This window comes from Narcine bancroftii, chromosome 3 (assembly GCF_036971445.1).
Source record: "Narcine bancroftii isolate sNarBan1 chromosome 3, sNarBan1.hap1, whole genome shotgun sequence".
Taxonomy (NCBI): domain Eukaryota; kingdom Metazoa; phylum Chordata; class Chondrichthyes; order Torpediniformes; family Narcinidae; genus Narcine; species Narcine bancroftii.
The window spans coordinates 108940413-108954065 of NC_091471.1; the positions used below are offsets into that span (position 1 = coordinate 108940413).

Here is a 13653-nt window from a genome sequence, read left to right on the forward strand (position 1 = left end):
GGTTGGCCTTAATGATGTAAGTGGCACAAAATTTAATTAAATCCTAATTAATGAACAATGATATTTAAGAATACACATCCTCAATTCCATATGTTAGTCTTTGATTAAAATCTACAGGTTCTTATAAAAGAAAAGTATCCAATCCTACGTTTTTAAGCTTGGATTTTTTGTAATATAAAAGCAGAATTTCGCTATATTGTTCATTGGTGCTTTGTGCACTGTTGACTAAGCCAGGTAATAAAAATAGAATTGTGAGCAGAATTTACTTTTATTAAAGATTTTCACACTCATTCAGCAGCAATGTCTGGTGTTACAGTGCATTAGAAGTCCTATAAATTTGGCTGAAGTTTTCATATACAACAGACAATATTAAACTTCCATAAAGGAACAAACCCGGCTAACCTCATGTTTTAAATTGCACAACAAACTCCTCATTACAAAATAACCTCAACATCTCTCCCATATTTACTCCTGTTACGGATAATCCCAATGGATCATGTATGCCTAAACTCATACCCAATGGTATAATTGTTCCTTTGTGTCAGATTACAATCCATGATATTTAGAAATAATTAAAACCTACACAAGCCAATATACCCATTAGCTGCAAAATAAGTTATAGTTGTACAAAATTTCCAACATATTCCTATATACAGTAAAACCCCTGTAATCTAGAATTCAAGCAATCAGCCAAAAACAATCGCAGAGAATAAATAGGTAAAAAAATATGGGTTTTCAATTGGCGCAACTTGCTGTTAGTTCATCAATCCATGCAACACACAACTCAAGCAACTGGAAAATTTATTTATCCACATCTACCAATCCCCATCGGTATTGAATGGTGGGGTTTTATTGTATTATAAATTTAGTGTAACATTTTCTAATTGAAAACATCAGGCCTTCCCATGCCTTGCCTATGGCAGACTGATTTGCTGCACTATAAATAGACATACAAATCGTGGTATTCTATTCATGTGCTGTTAATGACAGTCTGTTCAGAAGGACAGTAAATTCCATTCAGCGTACATATCATCTCTGGTCCTAAGGAATGGTTATCTGACCGTGTCTGAGGCTAATGAGGTCTGGTAGTTTGGCCACCAGTTATCTTCAGGGACTTTTACCTTGTGCTAACCAAAGATATTGAGGACTTGTAGCTTCTCATTCCTCCTTGGCAAGCCTTTCACATATATGCTCCCACCTGGTTTTCGGTCTTCCTAAGCTTGTGTCTTTAGACCCTGGTTAGACTGGTTTCCTGCCAAGCCTTCTTGTACCATTCATGTTACTTGGCTACCAAGGCAGTAGCCATGCTGCCAATACCATTTTCATGGCTTGTTTCCCAACCTAAACCTTGAACTTTGAAGGTAAATACTAGAAAATGCATATACAGATCTTTTCTTGGCAGTATTCTATGGAGGAAGTGCATTTGGGGATTGGGTTTGTGGCAGGAATTGTATTCTGTAGAGACAACAATAATTGGACAGAATATTATAGGTTGGGAAGGGAAACAAGAGGGTAGTGCAGAGAGGACTGGGGTTGGTGATAAATGTGGAAAGAAGATCCCAAAGTTTGGGAAAGAGTGGAAGAAATTAGGGTTAGTGTCAGTGTGGTCAGGGAGATGATCAGTGAAGGTGAAAATTCTAGGAAAGATCCTGTGGTGGATGGGTGGGCATGCTGGCAGCAGCCCAGACAAGTATAAACTTTGTAATGAATGCCACATTTGGCCCCGACCCTCTTTCAAAGATTTTGCTTATCTGTTTAAGAAGCCTTACTTGCAGCCTTGTAAGTCCAATAAAATATTGATTCTGTGACATCAACTGATAATAAATGCAATTTGACAAGAAAATTGAATGGCTAGACTAGCCATGTTTGTTGAATGCAAAAAGGACCCAGAATTGCACTAAGAATGTTTGAAGTAGCTGATTGCACTAAATAGGATAAGGATTTTTAATAAAATAGCCATGCCACCAAATGTTAATGTCAAAACATTATTTAAATTTATTTTATTTAAATTTAATTTTAACCTGAAAAATTCTCTTGGATTTCTGGTTCCAAAATTTGTGCTCTGTGCTTCAGAATATTTCAGATCTCCTCTGTTAACACATCTGAAACCTGAAATCTTTTGAATGGAGTCCAATAGACGGATTATGAATTAATGTCAAATCAAAGACCTCAATCACAGTTTGCAGCATTCAAAATTTTGTGTTAACCATTTAATAGTTTCTTTCTTGCAGATAGAGGTTGGCGATATAGTTAAAATAAATTGCACAGAATACATACCTGCTGATACTGTACTACTATCATCAAGGTAGAGATGACTGCTGATTCTTGAATAGAGGATGGCCCCTCTACCTCTTGCACCATCCCAGTACTACTCCAAGAAAATGGAATTCTTGCACAATAGAACTGGACTATGCATTTATCTTGTATCATGAGCAATGGGTTTGGCCAATTATGACCGTACTTTCTGAAGGATGTCAAGACCTTAGAAATCTCAAAATTTTACCAGAATTGTACAGAGTTGAGAGCCTATGGTAATGTTGAAAGATTAGAAAAGCTGAATTGTTCTTCATGGTCCCTGTGGAGAAAGCAAAGGGGATATTTGACATGATCTTGAAAAGTTCTGGATGAGAGTACCGTATATACATGTTATAGTCAATGCCATATAAAAGTTCTCCCGCCCCCCCCCCCCCCATTTTTGGCCCCAAAATCTAGTATTTTCCATATGTCACATGTAAAGGTCAACCCCCCCCCCCCCCCCCCCCATTTTTGGCTTCAGCTGCCTTCCCTCCAGAGATCCCGATACCTCGACTGCGGACTCTTGCATTGGCCCCTGCTGCCCACCCACCAGGGCATCCAGTGCCCCAAACGCAGACTTGCCACCCAGTCCTGGCCGCCCACTTGCCCATCAGAGCTCACGGTGCTCCGAATGCAGACTTGCCACCTGTTTGGTCCTGGCCACCCGCCCGCCCGTCCAAGCTCCTGACGCCTTAAACGATTTAGGCACTTCTCTATGTGTGTAATAGTCGACTCCTTAAATTTTACACTAAAAATTAGTCCACAAAATTCAACTATTGCACACATATATACTGTTTCTAATGATGATTGTTTTGGTGGGGAGAGAGAGAAAGGAAAAGGGCAGAAACCAGTTAAGATAATTTGAAAATGATATAGAAATGAAACTGAAATAATTTTTATAGTGCATTCTTATTAGCTGGAATGTATATTTCAAAAGGAAGTGGAAGTGGGAGGCAAATAATTCTCAAGAATAGGATAAGAACATGAAAAGAATTTTCAGAAGAGAATGAAGAGTGTTTTAATTGGTGACATAGTGGGGTGACAGGTAGTGCAGCTGTCTTACAGCTGCAATGACTTGGGTTCATCCCTGATATCCAGTGCTGTTTGTGCTTTGTTTATTTTTTCTCCCTTTGACTGCGTGAGATTCTGCACAGTCCTCCAGTTTACAGTCACATTCCAGAAATATTCTGTTGGGTAAATTAATTGGCTTCTGTAAATTACCACTAGCGTAAATATGGGGGTAAGAGGATCAGGATGGAGTTAATGGATTGAGAGACTTGGGGAACAGAGTTAGCGTAGACGTTATTGAAGCGCTACTACAGCACCAGGGATAAGGGTTCAAATCCTGTGGTCTCTGTAAGGAGTTTGTACATTCTCCCTGTGACTGTGTGGGTTTTCTCCAGGTGCTCTAGTTTCCTCTCATCCTTCAAAAAAAGAATGGGGTTTAGGTAAATTGGTGTCTTTAGCAGGGACACAGGCTCATGGGCTGGAAGCTCCTGTTCCTATGCTGTATGTCTTAACAACACATAAAGTGGGGCAGAGGAATGATTGAATTGCTCTGGGAGCTGGTATAGGCTCAATGACCCAAATGACTATCACAATTTTTGTAGGAAATATGAAATAGCAATTTCGTGCCAATACTAGATCTTTAAAGGAACTAAATGGATGAGCGAATCCATACAAATAAAGTAGCAAGATCTCAGAGTAAATGTATTATTATTAGGACCCATGCAGAAGAAGCCGTGTGGTTGTGGCCAGGAAAGCAGGAGAATGGTTTACAGTGCACACCTGAGATTCTTTGAGAACTATCAGGCCAATGCAAAGAAGATTGTCTCTGACATATTTTCCTGATGGATTATTGGCAATGTTATTGACTGATTGTGTCTCTCACAGTGAAATCAATCCTGCAAACAAGACTTTCTTGCAGGCCCATAAGCAATGCCTCCAATTGACTCTGCCAGCACCACTGCAAAAATCATACAAACTCTGAGCTCCCAGATGATCTGCTTCTCCCAACCTGTGAATCCCCGTGGGTTTGTCAACTTTACAGTCATAGCTACAGGCAGTCATTTCAACTCAGCAGACTCATTTCCCTGATTTTTGAGCTTGTAAATTAGGGAAAATAAAACAATGCATGGGTAGATTGTTATAGCTCAAAATTAGAGATTACTAGTCATGTTTCATTTATTTATAGGGCTTGATTGTTTTTGGAAGTGTAGGTAATTTTTCAAATTTTGTTTTTATTGCACCATACTCATTTTATTGGCATGATTTCAGACTGAAGACTTGCTGTTACCATCAAAGGAATTTACAGAAGATGTAGTTATATTTACAGTCAGAAATGCCCAAATTTTATGGGCATTAACTTTCAAAATATTAATTTCAATGTCCATTTAAGCACTAATTTTAAAATTTACTCAAATTGATATCTGACAAAATGCAATATGGACTTTTCTTTTGCAGAGCCATTTTCTTGGAGACAATTTCTTTGAAACTTTTCAAATGTTTTCTTTTACAAAATCCATTTTCTGCTCAAGTCAAAAGGCAACAGCAATTTTGCTGAAAATATCCAGATTTTCATTCAAAAAGTGTACATGGATATTAATGTGCATTTTATTTTAGCAGTATTTAAGTTCCAGTCTTACACAATGCGCAATCTTTCCTTTTAATTGCTGTACTGTTTTAAATTGTAGGCAAAAAATGGTTTTGTTATATTGCAGTTTAAATGAAAATCATAATTGTGTAGATGCAACTTAATACAGTAACCATATAACCATATAACCATTTACGGAGCGGAAACAGGCCATGTTGGCCTTTCAAGTCCGCACCGGTTCACTGATTTTGTGCGCCCTCTTCAGGCATTGGTCCCGGTAGATCTTCATTCAATAACGATGGGCATGTGTGAACCTTGAGGTTGGCTCACGAGCTTGGGCCTAGCACAGCCTCAGAACTTTGGTGGGCGCTGCCCGAGGCTCGAGAACTGGAGTCACTTCTGGGGGGGAGTGGGGTGTTGACCAACGTCTAATTGCTGGGAGATGAGGGTGGGGTGGGAGTGAATGACATCCACTTGTACAGTAATATGAAGTAATGTTAAATATTTTTTATTTTAACCTCCTAAATTTACAAAAGTATATCATGTTGTGGAACTTACTATTATTAAGCTTTGTCAATTTTTATATTAGAATATAACAAAAATATTTTTTCTTGATAACGGTTTGAAATTGAAGATGTTTCTGACCCTTTAGGATGAGGTGGTTCTGTCAAGGCATTGTACTTTACAAATAAAAGCTAAATGGGGAAAAGATTTCTGCATGCCCAGATTTGTAGGAGAATTATCTTTCTATTGAAGTATTCATATCTTGGGAGAAATGTTGCACACATTATTTTTGTAACCTGATTAATGTTTGAAATCAAATGATTGCATCTGACATGAATGAAATGGATTTTGGAAAAATATATTGCAAATAAATTTTGATTGTTTTCTTTAATTTTCTGTATAACCAATCAATTTTGCTTTTTACCTTTTTCTCTACATTTTCCATCATTACCTTATCCCTCTGCATTGTGTGCGTGTGTGTGTTTGCGCGTGTGTGTGTGCCCTAACCCTCTATCTGCTGGGATTAATATAGGTGGCAGTGGGGGAAATTGTGAAGGTGACCAATGGGGAGCATCTCCCAGCTGACCTCGTCATTCTATCGTCAAGGTCAGATTTAATTTGGGGAATGTAATACAACAGCAGTGGGTCCTCAAAAGTAGCACCAAAAAAGTAATTTGATAGTTCTCAAATGTACCTTGATCAACATTCTGCATCAGATTCATGAATAAAATTTGATTAATGACAAACTATGGGGATTTTAATAAAAAATATCAAACACTATCAAACCCCTCCTTTATCCAATGTTAGTTCATTACTCACTGAAGGGATGCTGTGAAAGTTTGCCTGAAGGCCACATCCTGTATAAAACACCAAAAAGAAATTCAACTCTATTGTCCATCCTGCTAGAAAGCAGCTGGCTTTGGCCACATTGCATGCTGGCACTGATATGTTTTGTTCCATAATTCTACAGAGCACCACATTTGTGATAGAAAATTTCAAGCCGGTATGAAGTAATTTTAATTTGCTTCAAAAGGCGCAATCTATTTTCCCTTCATTTTTTTCCCCCCTTCATTGATGCAGAAGCAGTAGGTGAGGAAGTTGTATGAACTTGAATATTAACAAAAAATGCCACATGTTGTGCTTTGTTCTCTATTTCAAGCTGAATTGTTCAGTTTTTTTCATTATGCCTAATGGCAGTTGAGTTTTTAACACTAAAGATGCAAATAGCCATTTTTGGATTATAGTTTTGTAAATGTCCAGAAAGCCATTTACAGAATAGGTAATGAATGGGTTGAAGAATAATGATGCAAAGAGTGCCCATATGCAAATAAACAATGTTAACATTGTGCCTTTGAATAGAATGTTCCACCGTTTTTACATAAAATCAAAACAAAGATTTTCAGATGACTTGTGATTGACACATTTTTATGTGAAACAAAATGTATGATGTTTGTGGATTAATTGGTGTATTTGGGCAGCATGGGTCCTTGGGCCAGGAGGGACTGTAACCATGCTGTAATTCTAAAAAAAAATTAAAAATTTGACTGCATAAAATGCCCTGTTCAAAACTTTTTCATGGTGGGTTTACGAGCTTACTGGAGGACCCACTGTACTATTCTGACTTGCATTTTGCATGCCTTTAAATTTAGATTTACTTTATTATGTGACAAACTGCATGTTGCTCAAGCAAATTTAATTATAAAATTGCAACTGCACTTTGTGTTCCAAATAATTGTCCGGATGCTTGTTGTGCAATTTTGTGATGTGTGTGTTAATTTTGCTGTAGCCTTGCTGGTGTGTTGATGAATGCCTTTATGAAATGTGTTTCTAATTGTTTTACCTATATTATTTTGCCTCTGGATAATGCTTCCCTTGCTCACTGCCTCTTGATAAATCTTTTCTTGCACACTTTAACAGGCATGAGCTATATCCTTATAGCAGAATGCTTATGTTCCCAGGGCACATCTTTCTGAACATTCATGGAATTAGTACTTCAATAGCAATTGGGCTTTTATCAAATTAAATGTGTTTCTTTTCCTTTCACTGTTAAGTATCAGGAGTAAAATCTGCAAGATGTGTTTGAAGGAATAGGTGCTAAATGTTTTGGCATTTGCAGTGCAATTTTTTTTTGTCATCTTTAGTGTGTTCACCAAACCTTTTGTATAACCATTACTCACGTTTTGCATAAATATTTTATCCAAAATTTAACTTTTACATTATCCTTAAATTAGGTAGTTGGAAATTACTCAGTTAAGTACACCCACCTCTGTAAATATATGTCTGATATAGACTAGCTGAGTCAAAATCTGATGGATTTGAGTAGATCAGAACAGTTGAATAACTTGGTTCTTAAAAATCCATAATGTTGCACATTAAAGTTTAAAGAAATAAATTAATGCATTGTAAATACTTGCATTCACACGTTTAAAAAGTATTTTATTTTTTCATGTCACCACAACTAAATGAATTGGGATACAAAATTTTATAATGGTTACCTTTGAGTTTGGTGAGAATTAAAGATGTATTTTTATTTTAAAAAATGCTTTAATGACTAGTGAACACAAAGTAATTCATCTGCTCGAATTTAAGTTTGTCATTAAAAGTTGTTTGGGTTTTGGAAATCTAAGTAGACATGTTTATGTTTTAAATTTTATTCTCTTTCATATCAGTGAACCACAGGCAATGTGTTACATTGAAACTTCTAATTTAGATGGAGAGACAAATCTTAAAATCCGGCAGGTAGGATTTCCATCCATTTTGATTTACAGTATGTTTAATACAAATTTTAATTCAATAAATAGTATATTAATCTTGTGCATTAGTTTAATAGTGTTTGGTATACTTGTAAGGATCAGCAAAACTTTACATTCCCAGATTCTTTATTGTCGCGAACATGTAATATTACTTGAAATTTCTTTCTGCCTGTCATAAAGCAAACAAAGCATCACAGTTGGTGTTGCCCAGCACCTGTTACAGTACAAGAGAAAGAGAAGCAAAAGAGAGTCCCTTCAGAGTCACTTATAGTTCTTGGATTAGCCTTCAATGCTCCCGCAGCCAGGGGAACCACACAGGCTCCTCTTTGATCCATCGGCAACCTGAGCTTCAGACCCAGATCCACAGTCAGAAACCTTTCAGCACCCAAGGCCCTCAGAGGCCCTTTTTGCCCTCAGCTCCCTCTCAAATCCCGGCTCCAATACCTGGTTCCCATGAGCCAGTCTCCAGCAGCCCATAGCCATAGGGGTCCCCCAATGGCAAATCCCCCGCAGCCTGTCCTTCAGCAGCTGAGCCCATTACTGGTCCACTTGGTCTTCTCAATGGGGAGTGTTTTCCCTGTTTCTGTTGCTTTGTGCTGGTCTGGTGCTCTCCAGAGTCTGCAACCCCTTGTGGTCACCGTCAAACACAGGTGCTGTCATCTTGGACATAAACCTATGGTTGCAGGATTTTAGTTCAATGACACTGCTCCTTTAACAGGCCATTTAATGTCTGTACAGAGCTGCTGGAGTTAGAACCTGGCAGTTTAGCTCTTCAGAGCACTGCTGTGTCTCCACTCTCCTGGGTCCACACCAGCAGCAATGCTGCCATAACAGTAGCTCCAGCAGCACCTTCATCTTCTGGCACTTTGAATGCAGTTTTGTGAATTTTATTTATGGTTGTAAAACGTGCATTAGCCAGTCAGATATATATGCTGTTTTATTTTTTGCAAGCAATTGTTTGCAGCCCCATCTGTTTGGATGAATATTATTTCATGATTGATCAATCAAATAGTCAGAAATGACCAGTTACATAATAGAAGCAAGACTAGACAGCAAACTAATCAAGGGACTAATCTGAGAGAATGGATGATGAGTACTTCCACTTCTCATTAATCAACTTCACGGGTATCTGAGGCTAGCCACTGCATTAAGAAAAGGGCTGCTCCATCTTCTGCTCCTTGAAGCATATTACCACTGGCTTATACTGCATTCATTTCTAACTTATTTTGTTCATGAATCTACCCGGGACAGATTTTTAATGAATGTCAGTAGTTTCAATACTCATGCTGTAACCTGCCAACAAAGTGGGGTGTTTTTGCTTAATTAGCTTTTGCCAGTGAATATCATCTCTGATGGAATGTCTTGTCCAAAGAGTCATACAGCACAGAAACTGGGCATTTAGTCCACCATGTCTAAGCCTACTGTCAAGACCACAGAAATTCCATCTACTTGCACTTGTCCGTAGCCTCTTTTGCCATAAGATACAGGAGAAGAAGGCGGCAATTCAGCCCATCACATCCACTCCTCCATTCTGTCATTAGCTGATCCATTCTTTGACAGCCCCACTTCCCTGCCTTATCCTCATAACCTTTAATACACTGACTATTCAGATACCTATCAGTCTGCCTTAAAGACACCTTTAGTGGGTTTGGGCTTTGTAATCTGCCTTTTATCTTGTTCTGTAGTTTTAAAGAATAGGGTTTTATCTCTCAGCTTCCTAAAGAATGTGACTGATTTGAGATGGACTCCCAAAGAACCTGGTGTTTAGCAATTATGTTAGCATTTGATTTAAATCAACAACCAAATTTAAATTCCCTCCACTTTGGCTCATTATGGAGGGTACTGTAGATGTTCTCTGAAGGTCATGTGTGATTGATAGCACTTGAGACTGATTCAAATACATTTCAATCATTATTTGAACACTTTAGCCCCTTTCATACTTCCAAGTGTTCCCAGGAATTAACGGCCAATTGGCCTTTAAAGTGTCTAGTGTGAAAGCAAAATCAGCTCAATGCCAGCATCAGATAATGTCATCTCACCCCAGGGACTGATGACCTCGACCCCTTGTATAATCCTTGCCAATGTTGCGATCATGCAAGTGTGAATCGGGCAATTGATTTGTGGGATTGAAATGACCCAAGTTTTTGCATGAGTGCAGGATCGTGAAAGAAAAAAGATTAAAATGAAGCTTTAAACTTTGTTATTGGAAAGTCACAGCAGGAAAGAGAGAGAGGCAATAAATAGCAAAAGTGGACAATTTTTAAACAGCACTATAGCACACAATTTATAAAGACCGTGGGGTAAAAAACTACTGACTTTCCCATACTATACAAGTTGTGCACTACAGTACTACAACTTTCCCACGCTGTTTAAAAATTGTCCGCCATTGCTATTTATTGCTAACACCTTCCCATGGTCCCTTATAAAGGTTTATATAGGTCGGCAGAACAACAGGGGCTGAATGGCTTGTACTGTGCTGTACATAAAGCTTAATTATGTTATAATTAGACATCATTAATTATGTTCAAATTAAGATCATAATAAATTGATCAGGATCTAGGGCAGGTCCACCATTGCTCGATGCATCATGAAGTCCCTGATAGAGGGTAGAACAGTCCTAACCCCGGGGATGGCTCCTTGCAAGTGTGAAAGGATTCAGTGATCCAGATAGGAGTGGTCAGGTGGGAAAAGCCAAAACCCCATTCCTATCCTGTGACTCTGAACGGCCAACTTAGTGGCAAACAAGTGTAAAAGGGGCTTTTAAGATTAATAATTCTTGTAATAATGCATTATAATAAAATAAATTCTGCATCAATGAATGGGATTGCCATTTGTTTGCCACAAGCTCTGGGGCGAGGCTGAGGAACCAGTTGCAAAGTGCATTTGGTCCCACTGCTCACACATCATCGGTGCTGGGTTCAACAGTGAGTTCTACAGCCAAGTGGAAGGGTAGTCATACCAGCTTCTAATTTTCAACTCCCTTCAGACTTCTGCCTTTGCCATAGTATGAATAGAATTCATGGACTTGCTGAGGGCCAAACAGCTTGGATTCCTTTCGAAGCCCCCCAACTGTACATTAGCTTCTATACTTTTATTCTACACTGCTGAATCCTATCAACAGTTGAGGTGGCTAATTTCTAAAAAGAGGTAAATATTTCCAGCTGCTGTTTTATTTTAAGAATGCCTAAATAAATTGTATCCAATTTGCCTAAAATGATCCTTTAAAGTAAACAAATTATTTACAGTTAATCTGTTGAATATAGATTGTTTTTCTCATTCCTTCTTCTCTCAAGGGTCTACCCGAGACAGCAGACATAAAAGACATTGAAAATTTAATGAACTTTTCGGGCAAACTTGAATGTGAGAGTCCCAACCGGCACCTTTATGATTTTGTTGGCAACATTCGTTTTGATGGAAAAAGGTAACGTTGGTGGAATGGGGAAAAAAAACAGTGACAAATGTATTTCTTTTTCAAAAACTGGGGAAATTTCATGAGTTTCAAATTTGGTCCGTGGACCATGGGGAAGGAATGGAAGTGTGTTTTGACCATGAAGTTTGATCATTCTCAATTGTAATCAACTATGATTATCATGCCTGAATCTTGTCTGAAATTCAGCATTAATTTTCATCCCTTTATCACCATTTTTACTTTGCACTGCTGCACTTACTCATTTGGAATATTTTACGGGTTAGTATTAACCCTGCCCAATGATTCCTGTCATTTGTGTTTTGGATCCTTTTCAATGTGAATAAAGTTGTTCTTTTCATAATTTTTCTCCTCTTTATTCCTGCAACTTCAACATTCAAGCTAGATGGATCTTTGCATGTAAAATATTTAATCTATTCTGCGATATTATTTCAGTGCATTTAAAGATTTGTTACACTTGAGGATCCAGTGTGTTGCCCTTCTTTGAGCAGGTATTTAGAGTTAAGGTTGTACTTCACCATTATTTTTAACTGTTGCTCCTGACTTGCCAGGACCCAATGAGTCATTTGCAATTAATATTGCAAGGAAATTTCCTCCTTTCATCCAGGCAAATAACCCAAGGCCATATGAAGTGAATTGGCTTCTGAAGAGAGGCATTCACTACCAAGGCATTGATTCACATCAATCAATTTTAGGTAGCATTTTTCCATTTCATGTTCATGCAATTATATACCATCAGAGATCTTAGAATGAGCTATCCAATTATTCCTGCCTCCTTGCTCTTGCCTAATGCTACTAATTTTCATTTTTAAAAGAGAATAGGAGATTCACTTAAATATTATAACTTGATCATAACATGCTGAAATGTAAAAAAAATCATATCCTCAGTTCTCTGGTCTTTTGGGAATTATTATGAACATGTGTGCTTCATTGCTAACTGTCCTCAACTGGACACAATTTCTTTTTCTGATTTGCTCTTCATGATGTTGAATCTTTAAATTTCTCCTTATGACGTGTTTTACGGACTCTTCTTCCCGCACTCTTTGTATCACTGAAGTTCTTCATCGCTAGTGTAATTATTATAAATCTCATCTGAACCCTCTCCTAAACATTAGCACCCTTTCTTAAGAATGGTGAACTGAATATGGTACTCTAAATGAAGCCAAGCAAGTGTTTTATAAAGATTTATTGCTTTGTTTTTCTTTTGCTTTCATATGCTTTAAAAACCCAAGATCCTCCTTGCTTTTATAAACTTAATCTGAGTTAAACAAGAAAATCTATAGGGCGATACGCAAATGTGCTAGAGAAACTGAGCAGGTCAAGCGGCATCCATAGAAAGTAAAGAGTAATCAACGTTTTGGGCCTGGCCCCTAAGTCAACGTATAGGAATAAAGTGTTCAGCCCCGAAACGTTGGGTACCCTTTACTTCCTTTGGATGGTGCGTGACCAGTTTATTAACTTAATCTGAAAGGACTGAGTGTGCAAACACCTCACTCTTACGAATCCTGCAGCCATTAAAATGTATTTAGTTTGTCTCATTCTTTAATCTGACCTAGATCACTTCACACTAATTTCACGTGTTTTTTCCAGAATTATATTATCCATTTTGTTTGCAATTTTTCTAATAGTGTCATTTGTAAACACGGTTATGTATGCTTAATTATCAGCCATGTCAGATTATTTGTTTGCAATTTTTCTAATAGTGTCATTTGTAAACATGGTTATGTATGCTTAATTATCAGCCATGTCAGATTATTTGTTTGCAATTTTTCTAATAGTGTCATTTGTAAACATGGTTATGTATGCTTAATTATCAGCCATGTCAGATTATTGCCACATGTCATTTTGAGATATTTGAGCACATAGTTCAGTTTGACATAAAATACTTCAGTACAATGCTTGTGGGGTTGGGGATCATGTTGGAAAGAGAGACGGCCTTAAATTGAAATCCTTGTTGATGGATATTTTTTTTTAAAATTCATGGCACAATAGTCAATAAGGTGGTGTTTTATGTGGATAAACTGTCTGGTTTCTTAGATGAAGCAGTGATGATAATTTAAAGTTATCTGTAAAGTTGGTTT

At 37.7% G+C, this 13653-nt stretch overlaps 1 protein-coding gene across 17 annotated transcripts in view; it reads left to right on the forward strand.

Moving 5' to 3' along the window:
- atp8a1 (ATPase phospholipid transporting 8A1) overlaps positions 1–13653 on the forward strand; it is a 313300-nt gene that overhangs the window by 96529 nt on the left and 203118 nt on the right. For 16 of the 17 annotated variants that reach the window (XR_011353617.1, XR_011353618.1, XM_069924781.1 and 13 more), the window contains 3 exons: positions 2232–2305; positions 8062–8131; positions 11439–11566. Coding sequence is in view for 15 of the 17 variants with exons in the window: in XM_069924781.1 (XP_069780882.1) it covers positions 2232–2305; positions 8062–8131; positions 11439–11566 (272 nt within the window). In the remaining 2 variants the exon portion in view is untranslated. The remainder of the gene's footprint in view (positions 1–2231; positions 2306–8061; positions 8132–11438; positions 11567–13653) is intronic. The other variant, XM_069924782.1, reaches the window with a different exon arrangement.